The sequence below is a fragment of the Mustelus asterias genome, chromosome 6, assembly GCF_964213995.1.
Source record: "Mustelus asterias chromosome 6, sMusAst1.hap1.1, whole genome shotgun sequence".
Classification (NCBI taxonomy): Eukaryota; Metazoa; Chordata; class Chondrichthyes; order Carcharhiniformes; family Triakidae; genus Mustelus; species Mustelus asterias.
The window spans coordinates 114,028,620-114,050,637 of NC_135806.1; the positions used below are offsets into that span (position 1 = coordinate 114,028,620).

At 40.5% G+C, this 22,018-nt stretch overlaps 2 protein-coding genes across 8 annotated transcripts in view; one reads left to right on the forward strand and one right to left on the reverse strand.

Moving 5' to 3' along the window:
- Positions 1–7,877, forward strand: part of scamp1 (secretory carrier membrane protein 1) — a 53,170-nt gene extending 45,293 nt beyond the window's left edge. Inside the window, exon 9 of the mRNA XM_078214964.1 lies at positions 5,348–7,877. Within this exon, the coding sequence (XP_078071090.1) occupies positions 5,348–5,500 (153 nt within the window). The 3' untranslated portion in view covers positions 5,501–7,877. The remainder of the gene's footprint in view (positions 1–5,347) is intronic.
- Positions 7,878–20,071: 12,194 nt separating this feature from the next.
- LOC144495090 (LHFPL tetraspan subfamily member 2 protein-like) overlaps positions 20,072–22,018 on the reverse strand; it is a 192,008-nt gene continuing 190,061 nt past the window's right edge. For all 7 annotated transcript variants that reach the window (XM_078214965.1, XM_078214966.1, XM_078214968.1 and 4 more), the window contains one exon: positions 20,072–21,987. In XM_078214965.1, coding sequence (XP_078071091.1) covers positions 21,731–21,987 — 257 coding nt within the window. In that variant the 3' untranslated portion in view covers positions 20,072–21,730. The remainder of the gene's footprint in view (positions 21,988–22,018) is intronic.

The following is a 22,018-nucleotide window of genomic DNA, read 5'->3' on the forward strand; positions in this document are numbered from 1 at the left end:
GTGCCGACCTTCATCTGAAACCAAGATCAAGCTATCCCACTCCCTACCATCCTGGTGTGCTCCATGTGCCTATCCAATAACCGCTTAAATGTTCCTAAAGTGTCTGACTCCACTATCACTGCAGGCAGTCCATTCCACACCCCAACCACTCTCTGCGTGAAGAACCTACCTCTGATATCCTTCCTATATCTCCCACCATGAACCCTATAGTTATGCCCCCTTGTAATAGCTCCAACCACCCGAGGAAATAGTCTTTGAACGTTCACTCGATCTATCCCCTTCATCATTTTATAAACCTCTATTAAGTCTCCCCTCAATCTCCTCCGCTCCAGAGAGAACAGCCCCAGCTCCCTCAACCTTTCCTCATAAGACCGACACTCCAAACCAGGCAGCATCCTGGTAAATCTCCTCTGCACTCTTTCCAGCGCTTCCACATCCTTCTTATAGTGAGGTGACCAGAACTGCACGCAATATTCCAAATGCGGTCTCACCAAGGTCCTGTACAGTTGCAGCATAACCCCACGGCTCTTAAACTCCAACCCCCTGTTAATAAAAGCTAACACACTATATGCCTTCTTCACAGCTCTATCCACTTGAGTGGCAACCTTTAGAGATCTGTGGATATGGACCCCAAGATCTCTCTGTTCCTCCACAGTCTTCAGAACCCTACCTTTGACCCTGTAATCCACATTTAAATTTGTCCTACCAAAATGAATCACCTCACATTTATCAGGGTTAAACTCCATTTGCCATTTTTCAGCCCAGCTTTGCATCCTATCTATGTCTCTTTGCAGCCTACAACACCCCTCCACCTCATCCACGACTCCACCAATCTTGGTGTCATCAGCAAATTTACTGATCCACCCTTCAGCCCCCTCCTCTAAGTCATTAATAAAAATCACAAAGAGCAGAGGACCAAGCACCGATCCCTGCGGCACTCCGCTAGCAACCTGCCTCCAGTCCGAAAATTTTCCATCCACCACCACCCTCTGTCTTCGATCAGACAGCCAGTTACCTATCCAATCGGCCAACTTTCCCTCTATCCCACACCTCCTTACTTTCATCATAAGCCGACCATGGGGGACCTTATCAAACGCCTTACTAAAATCCATGTATATGACATCAACCGCCCTACCTTCATCAACACACCTAGTTACCTCCTCAAAAAATTCTATCAAATTTGTGAGGCACGATTTGCAGACAATCGAAGACAAATATCCCTCTGATTACTCTACCACCCTCACAATCACAGGATGCAACAATAATTTTGAACTGTTGATGATTCATCACTTGGTTTAAACTGACCCAAACATGAAGCAACAAAAATCCATGATGTTGGAAGGCTTGGGGAACTATGCTCCCAACCATTCTTCAATTATTTCTTGTCTCAAATGACTAATCAACTTTATCCCAAATATAGAACCATAGAACCATAGAAAATTACAGCTCAGAAACAGGCCTTTTGGCCCTTCTTGTCTGTGCCGAACCATTTTATGCCTAGTCCCACTGACCTGCACTTGGACCATATCCCTCCACACCCCTCTCATCCATGAACCCGTCCAAGTTTTTCTTAAATGTTAAAAGTGACCCCGCATTTACCACTTTATCCGGCAGCTCATTCCACACTCCCACCACTCTCTGCGTGAAGAAGCCCCCCCTAATATTCCCTTTAAACTTTTCTCCTTTCACCCTTAACCCATGCCCTCTGGTTTTTTCTCCCCTAGCCTCAGCGGAAAAAGCCTGCTTGCATTCACTCTATCTATACCCATCAAAATCTTATACACCTCTATCAAATCTCCCCTCAATCTTCTACGCTCCAGGGAATAAAGTCCCAACCTATTCAATCTCTCTCTGTAACTCAGCTTCTCAAGTCCCGGCAACATCCTTGTGAACCTTCTCTGCACTCTTTCAATCTTATTTACATCCTTCCTGTAACTAGGTGACCAAAACTGTACACAATACTCCAAATTCGGCCTCACCAATGCCTTATATAACCTTACCATAACACCAACTTTTATACTCGATACTCCGATTTATAAAGGCCAATGTACCAAAGGCACTCTTTACGACCCTATCCACCTGTGACGTCACTTTTAGGGAATTCTGTACCTGTATTCCCAGATCCCTCTGTTCAACTGCACTATCAATTATTTTATACCTTTGTGCTATCATTGTTTGACTTGATCTAAAATGGGCTGAAAACACTCTATTTTACTCCCTAGCCATTGTCTCAAGCTAAACCAACCTGTTAGCAACATCCTGTTTGACCCCAAGCTGAGGGTAGATGCCACATCCCCTCCATCACAAAGGCCACCTACTTCGAACCCAGTCACATGCTGTCTCCACTCTTGTTTCAGCTCACTTAGCGATTAAATCTTTGTCTCTATTACTTCAAGGCTGTAGTTATACTCTGCTGGATTCCTGCCCTAAATAAATATCAGTTCATCCAAAACACTACACATAATATATATCCTGAAGTAAGCCCTTGCTGACTTGCAATTCATCAAAGATCCTTATACAGCACCTTCCAAGCCCATGATCATTTCAATCTGGAAGGACAAGGGCAACAGATACATGGGAACACCACCTGTAAGTTCCCCTCCAAGCCACTCACCGTCCTGACTTGGAAATGTATCGCTTTCTTTCGCAGTGGCTCAGTCAAAATCCTGGAATTCCCTTCCAAAAGGCACTGTGGGTCAACCCACAGCACGTGAACTGCAGCGTTTCATGAAGGCAGCTCACTACCAGCTTCTCGAGGGCAACTAGGGATGGGCAATAAATGCTAGCCAGCCAGCGATGCCCATGTCCCACGAATTAATTTTTTTTAAAAAAATCACTCCTGGTTCTCACTCAAATTCTCATGCTCTAGTTTAAGCACTTTCGTTTTTCCCATCTCCAATTTTTAGCAATAAAACTCTGACCCCACTCCAATGGGGAGCTCTCTTCCTCTGACAGATGTGCTTTCAGCCATTCAGGCTCCACATCCTTGAATTTCTCCATTTTTTTTTTTTTCCTTTTCCTCCTGTTCAATAACCTCCCTAAAACCCATTTGTCTGAGTGTTTGCTGAACCAAATGACAATTTAGGAAGTATAAACATTTTTACCCTGTGCTTCTATGAAATATAATTGAATTCTTTCTCCCTACAAGTTATCATAAATCTGTCTGTCCTATTGATTTATTGAAATAGCTGTGGAAGAGCATTTATCCAGCTTTCAGCTGAAGGAGGATGCACAACCATTTGAAAGTAGAAATACCATTTTGTTTTATGGACAGGAGAGGCAATGAGGACTTTCTATATTAAAAAATATAATTGGAGAAAAACTTGTGTTTCCATACTGAGTAATTCAGGAGAACATTCAGCAAAGATTACTTTCACTGTGCAATTTGAGAAAACCGTTGTATGATTGCTAATTATCCTCAATATACATGTTCAAAACTTAGAGGTTGCTTCTTTCATTTGAAAGAGCTGTCATTTTTTTTTGTGCAGCCATTGACTAGAACATATTAAAGCTGGTTATTGTGAAGGCCACAATAAACCCCCATGTAATAATCAAATCTGAGTATTGAATCTCCTCTGGAGATCTTTCCCAGTGAGTGACACATTTGTAGGTAGAATTGTTCAACAGTGGATTTGCAAGTTTTAAAAATTTATTCCACCCAAAAAAACAAATTCAAATTGAACCCAATTCATGTTCCCACGTGAGAGATTAAACAAGAGTCTCCAAGATCCTTCAATTTTAAAAATGTGTAAATGATTCCAGAGTTGAGAGGCTTATGAGGGGAGACTGAGTAGACTGGGGCTATTTTCATTGGAATTCAGAAGAATGAGGGGAGATCTTATAGAAATATATAAGATTATGAAGGGAATAGATAAGATAGAAGCAGGGAATTGTTTCCACTAGCGGGTGAAACTAGAACTAGGGGGCATAGCCTCAAAATAAGGGGAAGCAGATTTAGGCCTGAGTTGAGGAACTTCTTCACCCAAAGGGTTGTGAATCTGTGGAATTCCCTGCCCAGTGAAGCAGTTGAGGCTACCTCATTGTTTTTAAGGCAAGGATAGATAAATTTTTGAACAGTAAAGGAATTGAGGGTTATGGTGAGCGGGTGGGTAAGTGGAGCTGAGTCCACAAAGGTCAGCCATGATCTTATTGAATGGCGGAGCAGGCTCGAGGGGCCAGATAGCCTACTCCTGCTCCTAGTTCTTATGGTCTTAAGTTCTTATGTAAGCGAGCAACTAAAAACCCAATGAGATGCAGTGTTGCAGTAAGAAAAGTTCGACCAACGCTTAATATGCAGTCAGTTTGGTTTTTCAATTCATGATTGCATTTGTTCATTAGTTAGTTTACTGACATTGATTCCTGAGGTTAACTGACTTAAGTGGGCATACCTATCTAACTATTTTTCTGGAAACTATCCATATCCTGTGTCCCTTCTTTTTTGTCACACCTTGTGGCACTTACTGCAACACCTTTAACCAAGGGAGCAAAATGTGGTGACAACCCGCACATTGTTTAACTCGTGATGTGGAAGCATGATGGAAAATGTGCTGTTAAGTGCAATTATGATTATGGCAAATTTAGAGATAAAGCTCTTGTCCAAATAATGGCAGAAAAGCAGATCAGTAGAGAAATTATTGGATAGTGCAAAGCTTTTAATTATATGTTGTGCATAGTGTATCAAACAAAATGCAGCTTTTAACAAAATCATTCCATAAAGCAGTAATTCATTGAATATGCAAGTGATAGAAAATGGCATCTAGTCTCAAAAGTTCTGAACAAGAGAAACCTCCACAAATGTCAGGCAATTAGCATCTCCTACAAGGCAATCTAACTGCTTCCCCTGACATTTAATAGCGATCATTGCCGAATGCTATTGACTCAAATTAATTGGAACATCCATATTAATGCTCTGGATACAAAAGCAGGTTAGAGGCTGGGCACTCGTTCCTTCACGGGATTAAAATCATGGAACATGATGTGCCTATACCACATGGAGTACAACAATTCAAAAAGGCGACTCATCAAACCTTTGAGGGCAATTGGGGATGGGCAATAAAGTAACACCCACACCATGTGAATAAACAATTGCAAAAAATTAATATTTGCAAATTGAAATTTGGGTAATTACCTTACAGGTAACTTGTTAATTTAGTCAAAAATCTCTTAACTTCTCTTCAATCTCTTATTTCTGAAGCCTTTTCTTCACTGATCCATTTAGTTGTATGGTTGCGGTTACTGAATTCGCATTTTTTTGAGCTATGCTACAGTAAAGATAACTTTTTATGCTTTATTTTTCACACTTGAGTCTTGAAGAGTGAAGCACTTGTAAATTTTTTTTCTCTCTTAGGTGCATGGAATGTATCGTACTACAGGAGCTAGCTTTGAGAAAGCACAGCAAGAGTTTGCAACAGGGGTCATGTCGAACAAAACTGTACAGACAGCTGCTGCAAATGCAGCTTCTACTGCAGCTCGTGGTGCTTTCAAAGGCAACCAAATTTAAGGGAGAAAGGAAAGCAAATCGCCCATCTCGCCCACCCTCCCCCTCCTGATCACCCATTATCCATGTACCACTCCAGTCACCACATGCATACTGATGTCTCTGAACATGATCTCACCATAGCTCCAGCATGAACCTTTATATAAAAAAGCTCCATGTAGCCCTTTAATTAGGTTTTTGCATGGGCTAAAAACTTACAAACAGTACTCCTGCTTGACAAAAACTTTGTTTTTGGACTGCTTTTTATTTTTCATTACTGTTTTGAATGACCATATTGACCCTTTTTTGTTATCCGACTGTAATTTGCATGTTGTCATTGCTTCTTTAATATTGCACTCCAGAATTACTGGAGAATCTTTTGTCTTCTGTGCTACACTGGACTGCTAACTGATTTGCACGCAACTTTGTGATCTTGGAGAATTGTTTGTACTGCCATAGTACATTGGATTGGAAACTTTTTTTCTGTGAAACATCTGTAACTGCCTTTTATAAAAAGCACTTCCAAGTCGATGTCAAAGTAACTAACTGTATTTAATTGTTTGCATTTTTTCTCTTTGCTCTCCTGCACTGTTAAATGAAAATGAATGGCATTATCCTTGTAATTTATAGTGGTATGATCACATGATTTACTGTTTGTATTATTGAATACATGATAACTGAAGCCTAAATAGTTGAAGTATGAACTGTGGTACTGTGTTGCCAAGTACAGGTGGAGTGAACAGTTTGGAGATGTCTTTTGGAAATTGAACTGCAATAATGTATGTTGTGCCTTCCTACTAATCGCATAAATTTAAGTTGCAAAACAAATTCTGCCCATTATAGATGGACCGTGAGAAATGGGCAAATCGAAAACTTGGTTATATTTCCATTTTAACTGGATTTTTAAAAAATCCAGCTGTTGCGATTCTGACTTGCACAATAGCATTTAAGACTATCATATATCAATAAAATATTGCTTTAATTAGATTTCTGAAGGCTGTAGGGACGAACTTGAATCAAGAATGGTTGAATTGACTGCTTTTTAAAATAAGTAAAACAACTGCTTACTGTTGTTGAATCTTTCAGTCTTATTGATCAGTGAGATCATCTTCTCATTCTGTGATGGTAGTTATGACTGGCTGTGGTGATTTTTGTGTATAAATCTTTCACAGACCTGACCGAGAAGTAGTGGTACAAACATCTCTGGTATTTTTGTCATTCTGCAACCCTCTTTTTTTCTCTTTCCCTCCCCTCCTACTGCTCTGCTGCTACCTAAAATAAAACAGACCAGTAAAGTCACTGAACAAAAGTTAGTGATGGGCCTGAAGAAAAAGGAAAAGCTTTAATTTTGAAAATGGATCCTGTACGATACAAGCTGATTTGGTAAATCTACTTCCCAAGAAGGGAAGTATACAAAGTTATTTTGTATATACATAGTTCTCCAACACCGAGTTAAGTTTTGAGCAAAATGCGCATATCAGCTACAAAGCAGTTTTGGATTTAATTAATCTTTATTCCACACTGGTTTGTGTGTGGATCATAAAACACTTTTTTGAGGGACTGTTTTCTGCAATGCTGGTGGTTACTGTACAAAGGAATGCTTGCTGGGTATACATGCCTGTTGGAGATCTCCCCACACTGCTGGAGTGGTCTCACTTGAATTCTTCCATTTGTTTTCAAATTTTATTAAGATGAGGTGTTGATTTGTGTGTCTGTGTGTATATGCGTGCGCATGCATGTTTTAGCTTGATTTTTTTTTCAATAACAATTGATGGTGCACCTGGTTGGTCAGGAGACAGTCTGACATTTTGTTTTATCCTGTTTGTACATTAAATGTTTCTGTATTCTTGTATAAATGTCTTGTGTTTTAGAGGACAATGTATCCAGTACTTTTATTTTGAAGGCAGTTGTAATGTTTTACAGAAGATCTGGGCATGATGTACTTGGATATTGGAATGAATATTGTCTGAACAGCTGGGGGTTAAATTAGTTGACAGTAGGCTGATTTTGTGATGTTTCTAAGTTGTGTGTGTATAAACACCCATAAAATTGTCACTGCTATGACTATTAAATAGTACTTTTGGACTGGTTGGGGGAGGGGGGAGAACGCTGTAGATTTTAACTTGACAATCCATGACATTTGCTGCAGCCAGAATCCACACTGCAGCTTCAGTCATGGAACTGTCAGTTTTCTTTGAACTGGAACCTACAAGACGTGTCCAGATATCTCATCCAGTAATGAATGGGTCAAGATGAACTTGGGCAGGCAGGCAAAGATTTCAATCATGTAAAATTCATATTCCCAAGCATTGAACAATTCTGAACTTGTTCAATCGTAACAAATAAGATGCACTTCCTTGCTGGCATGTTTTGAATCAACTCGAATTAAAATATATTTTTTAAATAACTAGTGAATGAAATTTTGATTTGTGCACCATTTTAAAATGTTAGTTAAGAAAGTGTAAACAGTGCTGTTTTATAGGCTGGTAATGTGACCAGATTCTCGATTTTTGGAATGAATCCAAGAGCTTCAAGTGGTAAGTAACAAATTGTGGTTACTTATACTTTTGTTAAATATGGTAGTAAATATTTCAATGTTGCAAGAGACCCTGAAGGAAATGTCATTAGTTTATGTAGTTAGTGATATTGCTGTTTTGTACTTTTTAAGAAAATTAGTTTTTAAATCTCAGTCCTGAAGTACTGTGATTATGTTTTTAACAAAATTGTAAATTGGAGTGTATTAGTATTATGTCAGCATAAACTGCAATCTTTGAATTGCTAATTGTTTTAATTTGGGTACACAGTACTCAAATTTCTACAATTACTCAAAACCTACAAGACGAACAGAGTAGATGGAGTAGCTTGAGCAAGTATTGTTATCCCACATCGATGCAAGCGATCATAGAATATATATCTTTAAATGCAGATGAGGACCTTTTTTAAAATTGATTCTTGTGGCGTAAAGGTCAAGTTGTGCTTGTCCTTTTAGAGTTCCTGTAGTTGTGAATACGTTGAAGGATAGTTGTTAACCAGTCAATTATGTACATGTCCCATTAAGTTACTGAAGAAGTTCTAACTTTGCAGTTAGATTCTTTCCTAAATCCTAAATATTTTAGTTGGTTAATCTGCCCGTTTCTATTTGAAACTTTGCCAGTCTTTTTTGAACTGTTTTTTTTAAAAATTGTCCAGAGTTAAAGGAAGAAACCTGATTTGTTCTCAAGTTACAATATAACGTTTCATTTTTTTCCTGTTTTGAGTTGTATACATGTTTTAATTGAATATGAAGTAGATTTGAAACAAGCTAGTTTCAAGAGCTGAAATGTGCGAATATAAGTACAACTTGTGTAAAAACAAAAATTAAACTTAGCTAGGGAGTATTATTTGCAGTAGATCCACGTTATAAACCGAGGTCCATTGTGTGTTGCTCCCCAGATGGATGTAAGTAATTGCAGCAACTAATGTGGTATGGATCTATTATAGAGCAGGAAGATCCTAGGTTTGATCATAGATCAGTGAAGTCATCAAGGTAGTATTGAGATTACTGAAATTGACCTCTGTCCCTCGGCCACTGTTGAAGAGCAATCAGTCAGGGATACTTTAGAAATGTGGGCCTGTGGAATCTGGTGAAGACTGAGCTTAATTTTGTTCTGTGCCTATTCATACTGCCTAAGCAAACGTGAGGAATAATTACTTGGGTGAGATGGGGGGTATTTTAGTTCCCAGGTAACAGCACTTTAGCGTGACTGGGTGTCTCCAGAAGAGATTATGAAATAGAATCTAAAAAGTGGAAAAGCAAAAATTTGAGCGCTAATAAATGGAAATTTAGCATTTATATTCCAGTTTTCTCTTAATAGAACTAGAATTTAAGTTCAGAAACACTGGTCGAATATAAAGAGTAGGGATGAGCTTAGCTTATCTGCTGCAGCAGTGGTCAATTGGAGTGCAGCAGTTAAGCATAGTACCAAAACATATGTTTTGGGTTACAGAGCTGTTCAGAAACATTCTAGCTCTCAACATTTTGAAATTCATCATTGTATAATTCTAATCTGTCTGAACTTGTTGAGGGATCTTGACAGGAGCATGTTTAAATGAACTTTTTTTTAGAATATATATGCAAGAAAATGATGGTAAACCTGAAGCTAAAATTAATTTTTTGGTTTGGCTTGAAGTCAGATTTCAGAATTAAGCATCTTAAAATGTGGACATTTGGCAGAGAAATCATTTATGCCCCACAGTTAGTATAACGTACTGACATAGGGATTTAAAACTATCTAGTGTAAAGTATGAGCAAACTATGGTTTCTTTCTGTTTAATATAATTTCTATTAAAAGTTTGATTCTGTCCACATGCTATGTTAATTGTAGTAGCTCAGTTTTTTAATGGGTTGAGCACTGGCTGCCAGTTCTTCATGATAAAATGGTATGAACCAGATTTTGAGGTCAATGGTGCTCATTGCTGACCTTTAAGAAAGCTGCCTACACAGATCTGGCTATCTCTGCATACACCTCCCTTTTACTGGCAGCAATTTTAAATATAGCACCTAGTGGAAGGGTCCTTCTGGCATCCAGCAAGTAGGGTAAGCATTGAACGATTCTCACAGACTAAAAGGCAGGAAGTTTTAATAGCACTGCATCCTTTTGTTGATTTTAAATTTCAGATAGCAAAACAAACGATTGTATGTTTATAATTTTAGCTTCCATTTTAATCCAAACCCTCTATGGTTTAAAAATTTGACATTCCAAAAACATAAATTGCTTTTCAGGGTCAGTGAGTGTGTTCAGCAGTAGTTATGAACTTAATATTCTGTTTAACAACCCAGTTGGACCTTATTCACCAAGGTGTAGTTATTATCATGGTGTTTTAACAGCAAGACCAAGCGTAGAATCATAGAATCTTTACAGTGCAGAAGGAGGCCATTCAGCCCACAATCCTACTGAGACCCTATGCCCCGTAACCCTACATATTTGCCCTGCTAGTCCCCCTGACACAATGGCCAATCGACCTAAATCGCACATCTTTGGACTGTTGAAGTAAACCATAGCACCCAGAGGAAACCCATGCAGACACAGGGAGAACGTGCAAACTCCACACAGTCACCCAAGATTGGAATTAATCCCGGGTCCCTGACACTGAGAGGCAGCAGTACTAACCTTTGTGTCACCATGCTGCCCGTAAAAGTGAGTTTTCATCAATTCACTGATTTGCTTCTTTCCTTGTGGAAGAATATAAAGTCACTGACAGCAGCTTTTGGATTTCTGCATTTAACTGTGCATGCATGGACTCTAGAAGTTGTTGTTAGTTTCAGTAATGACAATTTTGTTTTTTTACTACTGCAGCACAAGACCTATATCTTGTTTAAAAAGCATTTTTCCTGAAGATATTCCAAATTATCCACTTTTTCTTTTGAAAAGGAATTTTTTTTTTTGCCTCTTATCCACCTCCCAACCCTTCTCTTCCTCTACATCACTGCCGAGCCTGGTTTTATCTTTAATGCAGTGTTTATTTTTAAAAAGAACTTCCTACTAACTCAGCAACTGGATTGCTGGGACATGTGTTCGGTTTGGATTGTGATCCTTTTGCTAGCCTGAGGTTTTTTTATTCAAATTATGCTCACAACTCTCGATCAGTTCATTGCTGGAATTTGATATTTAAGGATTGTTCAAAATTTGGAAACTGATTAAATATGTGGGCCAATTTTACTGTTCTGCTTGAAGGGCTTTCCTAAAATAATGGGCTCTTTGCAAAAACTGGTTGAAGTATTGGGAAGACAATTGGTCTTGTGTTCTAATGGTGAAACTAAATGGTTCAAATATAAGCCATAATGTGAAGTTCTTTCCCTTTTTGAGCAACGAGTAGTGCAGTACCAGTAATCTTGTTGGGTTGTTTACGGAAAAGAAAACACAGCAGTAACATTAATGAGTAATTTGGTGAGCAAATATCAATCGAGGAATTATGCAGTGTGAAATATGTACGCTCTAATTGGGCAGAATGTATAAAAAATCAATTTTACACAGCTTCACTGTTCAGAATGTATTTGTGTTTTGCCTGATTTGAGCTAACTGATGGGTAGCATTAATTTGTAAAAAGAAAATCAGTAGCATTTTCTTTAAATGTTTGTTCAGCAGTTTTCTTTGCGTGCACACTCATCTGAAAGCCCAGGTTTCATTCTCAGACTAAATATTTTAAGTATTTAATTAGAACTCTACTTGAAGGTGTGGATTTCCATGGTCACCTTGCATTCAAAAGCTTTGGTTTATTAAAATTTAAGCTATTTATTTGTATATTTTGTAAATTGCATTCTGCCATTGTTTTGAGTTGCAGTACACTGTACAAATTCTCTTTCCATCCTACAATAAAAATTATAATACACCTGAAGAATAGTTCCAAGCATTTTTTTGGTTTTTGTTCACATAGTTTCTTCTGCATGATCCTTGGGAGGTTATAGCTTGAACAAAGAAAATTACAGCACAGGAACAGGCCCTTCAGCCCTCCAAGCCTGCACCAACCATGCTGCCCGACTTAACTAAAACCCCCTACCCTTCCGGGGACCAAATCCCTCTATTCCCATCCTATTCATGTATTTGTCAAGACGCCCCTTAAAAGTCACTACCGTATCTGCTTCCACTACCTCCCCTGGCAACAAGTTCCAGGCACCCACCAATCTGTGTAAAAAAAAAAAAAATCTGCCTCATACATCTCTTTTAAACCTTGCCCCTTGCACTTTAAACCTATGCCCCCTAGTAATTGACTCTTCCGTCCTGGGAAAAAGCTTCTGACTATCCACTCTGTCCATGCCTCTCATAATCTTGTAGACTTCTATCAGTCTCTCCTCAATCCCCGTCATTCCAATGAGAACAAACCAAGTTCCTCCAACCTCTCCTCATAGCTAATGCCCTCCATACCAGGCAACATCCTGGTAAATCTTTTCTGTACCCCCTCCAAAGCCTCCACATCCTTCTAGTAGTGTGGCGACCAGAATTGAACACTATATTACAAGTGCGGCCTAACTAAGGTTCTATAAAGCTGCAACATGACTTGCCAATCTTTAAACTCAATACCCCGGCCGATGAAGGCAAGCATGCCGTATGCCCTCTTGACTACCTTCTCCACCTGCATTGCCACTTTCAGTGACCTGTGTACCTGTACACCCAGATCCCTTTGCCTATCAATACTCTTAAGGGTTCTGCCATTTACTGTATATTTCCTATCTGTATTAGACCTTCCAAAATGCATTACCTCACATTTGTCCGTGTTAAACTCCATCTGCCATCTCTCCGCCCAAGTCTCCAACTGATCTATATCCTGTTGTATCCTCTGATGGTCCTCATCGCTATCTGCAAATCCACCAACATTTTGTGTTGTCCGCAAACTTACAATCAATCCAGTTACATTTTCCTCCAAATCATTTTTATATAACAGCAAAGGTCCCAGCACTGATCCCTGAGGAACACCGCTTATCACAGCCCTCCATTCAGAAACGCACCTATCCACTGCTACCCTCTGTCTTCTTTGACTGGGCCAGTTTTGTATCTACCTTGCCAGCTCACCTCTGATCCCATGCGACTTCACCTTCTGCACCAGTCTGCCATGAGGGACCTTGTCAAAGGCCTTACTGAAGTCCATGTAGACAACATCCACTGCCCTACCCTCATGAATCATCTTCGTCACTTCCTCGAAAAACTCGATCAAGTTCGTGAGACACGACCTCCCCTTCACAAAACTATGTTGCCTCTCACTAATACATCCACTTATTTCCAAGTGGAAATAAATCCTGTCTCGAAGAATCCTCTCCAATAATTTCCCTACCACTGATGTAAGGCTCACCGGCCTGTAATTACCTGGATTATTCTTGCTACCCTTTTTGAACAAAGGAACAACATTGGCTATTCTCCAATCCTTTCGGACCTCCCCTGTAGCCAGTAAGGATACAAAGATTTCTCAAGGCCCCAGCAATTTCCTCCCTTGCCTCTCTCCGTATTCTGGGGTATATCCCATCAAGCCCTGGAGACTTGTCTACCTTAATGTTTCTCAAGAACCCCAATACCACCACCTTTTTTTGATCTCAACATGACTCTAATTATCTACACACCCTTTCCCAGACTCATCATCCACCAAGTCCTTCTCTTTGGCGAATACTGACAAAGTACTCATTTAATACCTCGCCCATTTCCTCTGGCTCCACGCATAGATTCCCTCCCTTGTCCTTGAGTGGGCCAACCCTCTCCCTGGCTACCCTCTTACTCTTTTATATATGTATAAAAAGCCTTGGGATTTTCCTTAATCCTGCTGGTCAATGCTTTTTCATGACCCCTTTTAGCCCTCCTTACTCCTTGTTTAAGTTTCTTTCTACTTTCCTTGTATTCCACACTTGCTTCGTGTGTTCCCAGCCTCCTAGCTTTGACCTTCCTTTTTCTCTTTGACTAGGCTCACAATATCTCTCGTTATCCAAGGTTCCCAAAACTTGCCACACTTATCCTTCATCCTTTACAGGAATGTGCTGGTCCTGAATCCCTATCAACTTGCATTTGAAAGCCTCCCACATGCCAGATGTTGATTTGCCCTCAAACATCTGCCCCCAATCTACATTCTTCAGTTTCTGCCTAATGTTGTAATTTGCCTTCCCCCAATTTAGCACCTTAACTTGAGGACTACACTTATCTTTATCCATCAGTACCTTTAAAGCTTACTGAATTGTGGTCACGGTTCCTGAACTGCTCCCCTACTGTAACATTGACCACCTGGCCGGGCTCATTCCCCAATACCAGGTCCAGTATGGCCTCTTCCCTAGTTGGACTGTCTACATACTGTTTTCAGGAAGCCCTCCTGGATACTCCTTACAAACTCCGCCCCATCCACGCCCCTAGCACTAAGTGAGTCCCAGTCAGTATAGGGGAAATTAAAATCTTCCACCAAAACAACCCTGTTACTTTTACACCTTGTCAAAATCTGCCTACATATCTGTTCCTCAATCTCCCGCTGGCAGTTGGGTGGCCTATAGTAAACCCCCAACATTGTGACTACAGCTTTCCTATTCCTGAGCTCTCCCCATGTTGCCTCGCTGTATGAAACCCCCTGAGGTGTCTCGGACTTGCAGGAAAAGAGACCTGTCAAAGGAAGAGAGATTACAACCACTAAATTTTCATAACATTCTACATCTTCCTGCTTCATGAAGGCTGTTCGTTATAAGGCAGAGTTATTTCAGAATTGTATCCAAAACTCTACAATTCCAGATTTGAAACATCTGGCTGGCTGTCTTTATACTTTTTAAAATCATTGGGACTTGGGAATTCATTTCATGGCATTTCTTTCATTGGAAGTGCTTTGACATGCCCATATTCAGCTGGAAGAATCAAATAGCTTGATCTTGCTAACTTGCAGTGATTTAGTTGATGGACACTTCAGAAGTGTGATGGTGCGACCATGGAGACATCCAAGAGCAATTTGCAAACATGGGCAGCAAATGGTGATGCTACTTGGGCATAAGGTGGCCTCTCAGCCAAACTTGACCACATCAAGAATGAGAGGTGATCTAATTGAACCATCTGTGAGATTCTGAGGGGGAATTGCAGCAAGAGCTGAGGATCAGGGCACCATTTTGAAATGCCACCTCCAGCACAGCAAGCAAACCAATTCACCCTGGAACAACCCCATCCTCAGCACTGTCATGGCGGTGCCTGGGCATGACCCCTTCCCCCGAGTGCTGCACTCACTTGGGAGGTCTGCTCACCAGGTGCGCGTCTTTGGAGACCAGTCATGATTCACTCTGTTTTGCCCTCATGCCGTCGTGGATGTGTTTTCTGACCAGGAGGATGGGAATGATTCCAGTATAGGGGGCTGATAATGTTCCCAGGGTAGAATGTCTGGAAACGTGCCCCATCACTGACAAGGGGAGGGAACAATCGCATTGTGTGTTTATATGCTGGTGTAAAATGCGACTTTGTAGCTCTCTCGATATTTTACTCTCCAATCGCTGGGCCCACCCGACACAAATGAGCAGAAAATCCTGGCCAAGGAAGATGAAGAGGAATTTCTTCTTTCAGAAGATTTAGTCTCTGAAATTCTCTCCCTCAGAGCATTGGGGACCTGGTCATTGAGTAAATTCAAGGCTGAATTATATTGATTTTTGATTTGATGAGTTTAGGATTATTGGGGACAGGCAGGAAAGTGAATTTAAGGCCACAATCTAATCAGCCATGATATGACTGAATGGTGTAGCAGTCCTGATGGGCCGAATGGCCTACTGCTGCTCTTGTTTCTTATCTTATGACCCTGTAGATTTGAACTTTAAGATGGGATAGTTTATTTTATCTAAGTTATCTTCACATTTTTGGCATTTTGCAGAATAGGCTTGTTGCTGTTTTCCGTGAAGTTGTCTCAATAATAAGCAGCAGTATACTATCCAAATGAACGCAAGACATCTCATTAGGCAAAATAGAGACAACATTAAAGCATCTTTGAATGAATCACTCAGACCTTGCAAGTATAAAAGGTAAAATGGGGAGGGAACTTGGGCTAATAATTCAAGTTTGGTTTATTTGGCCCCTTTCTACTGCCATTCCAAAATATTAAGCAGTAATCCACAGGCCACGTTGAAGTGACTACTGTTGCTGCAAGCATTTGAGATATTGGGTTACGTTGATGCTTTCCCGATGAACCACTTGACTCAGCCAGGCTTTCAGTTGATGACACAGAACTAATATTCACTGCTGAATCACAGAAAATGTAAGGGCATATAAACAATGGTCAAATAAAACAATGAAAGGGTAGCATTTGAGGGGGAAAAAAAAAATCACCGAGGGTGTTGAGAATCTGGAATGCACTGCTGCCTGGGAAGGTAGTGGAGACCAGAAACCTTACAACCTTTAAAAAATATTTGGATGAGCACTTGAAACCTCATACATTCAAAGATATGGGACAAGTGTTGGAAAATGGGTTTAGCGTGACTTTAGTGGTAGTTATTGTTGGTGCAGAGCCATAGAGTTATACAGCACGGAAACAGGTCCTTTGGCCCAACTCTTCAATGTTGACCAGGTTTCCTAAACTGAACTAGTAACTGTACCTGTCCAAACATCTTTTAAATGTTGCAATTGTACCCGCCTCTGCCACTTCTAGCAGCTCATTTCCATATATGCATCACCCTGTGTGGAAAAAAGTTGTCCCTTGGGTCTGTTTTAAATCTCCACCCCACCTTCCCCACCCTGAGGAAAAGACCCTAGCTGTTCATCTTATCTATGTCCCTCCATGATTCTCTCAACCCCTATAAGGTCATCCCTCATCCTCCTACACCCACAGCCTCTCCCCACAATTCAAACTCCCCAGTCTGGTAACATCCCTGCAAATCTTCTCTGCACTCCCTCCAGTCCAACAATATCCCTCCTAGAGCTGGATGACCAGAACTGCACACAGCACTCCAAATGCAGCCCCACCAACACGTTGGGCCACAGGGCCTCTTCTGTGCTGTATGACTCTATGAAAGTCTGAAAATGTTCAAATCTGACATAGTAAATGCTGGAAATATACAGCAGGCCAATCAGTATCTGTAAATAGGCCCTCTTTCAATTGTCCTTTTCCTGGCAGCTTCTATTGGAACTACATCCAATACATTTGTTTTTCAGAATACTGATGGACCAGCTATGTATACAAGAACATAAGAACTAGGAGCAGGAGTAGGCCATCTGGCCCGTCGAGCCTGCTCCGCCATTCAACAAGATCATGGCTGATCTTTCCGTGGACTTGGCTGCACTTGCCTACCCTGCTCACCGTAACCCTTAATTCCTTTACTGTTCAAAAAATGTATCTATCTTTGCCTTAAAAACATTCAGTGAGGTAGCCTCAACTGCTTCACTGAACAGGGAGTTCCACAGATTCTCAACCCTTTGGGTGAAGAAGTTCTTCCTCAACTCGTGTATTTCCATTGTTTTCTGGGTTCTTTGTGTTGCTGGTTAGTTGCAGAATACTATTTGGGGAGAAAACAGCTGCACAATATTAAATCTACAACACAAAAAGGGCTACATTTAGGAACTTAACAGTATGAAACAGCCACCATGTAGTATGAAACACAAACAGCTTTAATAAGCGATTTTTGTACTCCAATTTTCAGCATTTTGGAAACATGGAGGAAATCCTTACAGCATTGCTGAATTCTCTCATTAGGCAAGTCATAGGGTAAATGGCCAGCTGGGACTGTTCCTTGGGTCAGTCCACTGAAGAGCAACACTCAATTTCCAGAAATGAGGTTTGGTTACAGTTAACTATTTGTAATCACTCAGCAGTTTAGTAATAGTGGTTATTGGTGTCCCAATAATTAATTTCAATAATGTTCTTGTAATTTTCATAGTCATGAAGTACAATTAAATTTGGCTTTGGGGCCTGTGTTCATTTAAAAAACACAGGGAAACTGCATTGGAGCAGGAAGTTAATCTATACTGACTGAGACCTTACTAAATAGTATTATTTCCAACTGGCCATTTAACAATCAACTATCACAGTATTTCATCATAATGGTAGAGTCCAATCATTACAGTGTAAATTGTGTGCAAATAATTTTGAGGGAGCTGAATAAAACCTCTGTAAATTCTTCACGTTGGATTTCCCAATTCGTACCTCATTATCCAACCAGGTAAGCAGAACGTGATTTCTGCTATTGAGGTTAATATAGATATAGCAGAGATGGATCATTAAAAATGGTTATAACTAATGGTTGAATGCTGTATCCTTTAACCAATACTCTTCATAAAACTTGTATTAAATTTGGTACAAAATTACATTGCAGCAATCAATTTCTGAGAGTTTTACCTTTGCCATTTTGTCGAGATATGTCGGTTATTTTTTTTTAAAAACTTTTAAAAAAGGCACCAAGATTCCCTGGCCATTACCAATGCTGCTCCTTGTTGGTCCCGAGAAGTCCCACAACACACCATAGTAAAAACACTCCAGCCATTCTTTCAACCTTGCCCTTTCTGTGGCCCGGGGGATCCTCCACCTTGACTGCTCCTACAAGGTATAACAAAGGCCAGGAATTTGGCAGTGTCTGTCTCTCATTTGCATCCTGCCACCCAGCCGCATGTTTTGGCAATTCTGTTTTACCCAACAATGACTTTTGGTGACCTGATTGATGGGTCGGGGGTTTGGCAGGAATTTGGAAATCTGACTTTGATTGTTCCATGTTCACATGACCCAGCGTACACCAAGATCACTTGTTTAGTAATACTGCATTTATTAAGAAATGGCAAACAATTTGTTGGATTTGGGATACTTCAGCTTCATGTACTGACACCAGTAAATTAAAATGGATAAGACTCATCAGCCCTAATCAAAACCCCTTCTCCTCCCATGCACACATGCACGATAAACAATGTCAATTTTTAAAATCAATTATTGCACATATCTCACACATGGTGTATTAATTTTAAATAATGGTTAAAATTTTACAAAAGACTATGGCACATAATAAACACAATGGGTTACTGAACAATGAACATTAGCCAAAAAATTATGATCTTTCTCATTTAAATGTGGTCATTATATAATCACAAAGAGCTAGTAATACACAGGTTTAACAGTACAGATGATGGTTGTCAAGCCAGCTTCTGCAGTCCATTCATTTTCCTTTATTCATAAGAAAACTATGCATCTTAGACTATCCCTCTTTACTTCCACAATAGTCTTGTACTTTAGTGACACCTCCAGGTTTTGGATGCACCTTTGCCATTAGTGCTTGTACATTACAGATAACAAAGCTAACCAGCTTTGGAATGCACAATTTTTATTTTGGTTTCCTAATTCCAGTTTCTCATTATTCTTCAATGTGCAGCAAGTAGGTGTGCCATTTGCATGTTTCACAAAATAAATTACATTGAAATCATTGATGAACATTTATTCTTTCTTGGGGTGTGAACATCACTGGCGAGGCCAGCATTTATTGCACATCCCAAATTGATCCTGAGTGGCGGTATTCTTGCAAGCCCTTCCTGATAGCTGCTGCAGTCCATCTGTAGGTACACCCACCGTGCTGCTGGAAGAGAGTTCTAGGATGTTGACCCTGCAGTAGAGAAGGAATGGTGATATAGCTCCAAGTGAGGACGCTGTGTGTCTAGAAGGAAAGCTTGTAGGTGGTGGTGTTCCCATTCTTCTGTTGTCCTTGTCCTTCTAGGCGGGTAGAGTTTGTGGGTCTGGAAGGTGCTACATCTAGCTCTATAAAATGGTTGTGGCGATTATATGAAATGATTTAAAAGGTGATTCTTAAAATCACATCCACTGATTCCTCAAACTGTTGCACCTTAGCGTATCATATTTAACTGGCACTTGAAGATTGAAATGTTCCACAAGGTTAAATGACACTATGTAAAACTGGTGCTCATTTGCATTGAACATTGCTAGTAAAATGGCAAGTTATGTGAAATGACTGATGATTGGCAATACCCTATAATAAAGGTACAAAGGTTCTCAGTCAAACATAGTGGTATTAGGCATTTTCTTTGGCAAATGCATAAATGAATAGATCACAAATAGCATTAGAATAGGAAATACAATTAGAACAGTTAAGCACTGTGGTTAAGTGATTGGCACTAGTGATGAGAGCTGACTGCTGGCCTCTTTTGTATTAACAGCAACGTGGCTTTCTTCAAATGGAAGAGATTCACAGTTCGGTGGCTCTGAGCTTCATGTTAGCATTTAACAGCTGACCAGGGACATTTTCTGAGATGACTGAATTGCAGAGTTGTGCCTGTAGCAGTCATGATGGCCCTGACAATTACATGGTGTTGTGTGCTGAAACTGCTGCGGTGACCAGCAAGACCTTACTGTTTGTATGGTGTTGTTTCAATATGAAGACAGTTGTTAACAAAAAAACTTCCTTTGCACTGGTAAAGATTTTCACAACTACCTTTACCTAATACTTTTGGACCATTTGCTTCCCTCACCTCTGCTCTCAGGCATGTTTTGGAACAGCTTTCAAACAAGTCAGTGTTACAGTCCTTCCACCCTCCCCGCACTGTGGCAGATTTGGAGGTGGGAGGACATTTAATCAATCTGGTGAGTTGGTTGGTGAGTGGGAACCCTGAAATCTTCCACTGTGGTAAAGGCCTACAGACGACCTTCATGCCTCTGCCACCGTAATTTATCCCACTGTATTAAACCGGTGGCAGACGAACCTGTTGCCACACAGGGAGCACAACAAGCATTGGTTGTGGTCTCATGGGGAATGATCTCATTCAAAGGGATTCAGTGTCTGATCAAAGAGTGGGAGAGCTGCTCAGTCAGTCCATGTGCTTGCTCTCTCTTCTCATGATCTCCCCCATTCCATGAACCCATCTTGCATTCGCTTCCCTCTGGCTTGGGTCGCTGCATGATCCCCATCCTGGGTTTTGAGGGTGGGCATATTACCCGGAGTGGCTACAGCCTCCACCCCGGTGGTGCTGCTGAGCAAAAGAAAGGCCAGCCTCTGATTGGCCAGCAGCTCTCAGTGGGTAGAAATGTCCACTCTTGGGGTTCTGAAGAGAGCGTTGGTAACCGGTTAATTGCTTGATTAGTTTCCCCAAAAGAGGCAACGTGGGTCTCTTGCTGGTTCTCCAACCAGCGGCCATGACTCCTATTGCATTCAAAATTCCCCCTCACTTTCCTCAAGTGAATGGCAAGGTGAAACCAGTTATGCATTTTATCTAAATTGTTTGGGTGGTTCCTTTAGGATGAAGCATGACGTCCTGCTCAATAAAATTCACTGTCCCTTTTCACTGGGATCTTCATTCAGTGAAATGTGCTGGCAGAATTGGAAATTAGATTTATGTTGCACCCATTTCAAAAAGATCGTGGATGTCATAACAAAAGGTGCAGGCTGCATCTCACACAAAATCAAACTTTACAGTGGAAAATACTTTCCCTTAAAATTTTAAAGATGTTTTTAAAATCCAGCATCGTTTGTGTGCACATAAAAGTACTTCTTTAGCCCTCTGTGATGCGAGAAGGTTTTTTTGTCTTTTGACAACTCACGAAATGTCCCAGATTGTGCAGCATCAGAGGACAGTTTTTTTTTAAAAAAGAAAAAGAAACACCATTCAGACTTTTCCCCATCACGGCTGTAGATTGGTGTGTCCGGCATGTCCAGTTCTGTCAGTTCCGGGATGGAATTCTGTCTCAAATCACTGCCATATAAATTCATTGGGAAAGTAATAAGATGCTAAAACCCCCAGTGCGCTGTTTCAAAAACTAAAAAAAAAATTAAGACTCCCTGTGAAGTAAAAAAAAAACACAAGAGGCTCACAGCAAGCAAATGAGATTCTTCCCTTCTTCAATCTCTTCCTGCACTTTATCACTAGATGTCGCAATTTCTGCTTGTGCAGATAGCACAGCGCAGAGGAATGTGAGGACAGTACCACCAACCGCGGTGTAAAAGGCCCAGCCCAGAGAACAGGCTCCCAACTGGTAAGGTGAAACATCTGGTCCACAATAGTCCACCACCTTCTGGGAGCCCCATCCAGCAGGATACAGGATCAGTCCAAGAATTAGAAAGAGGCCTGAAAGAAATCACAAATCAATTATTTTAAT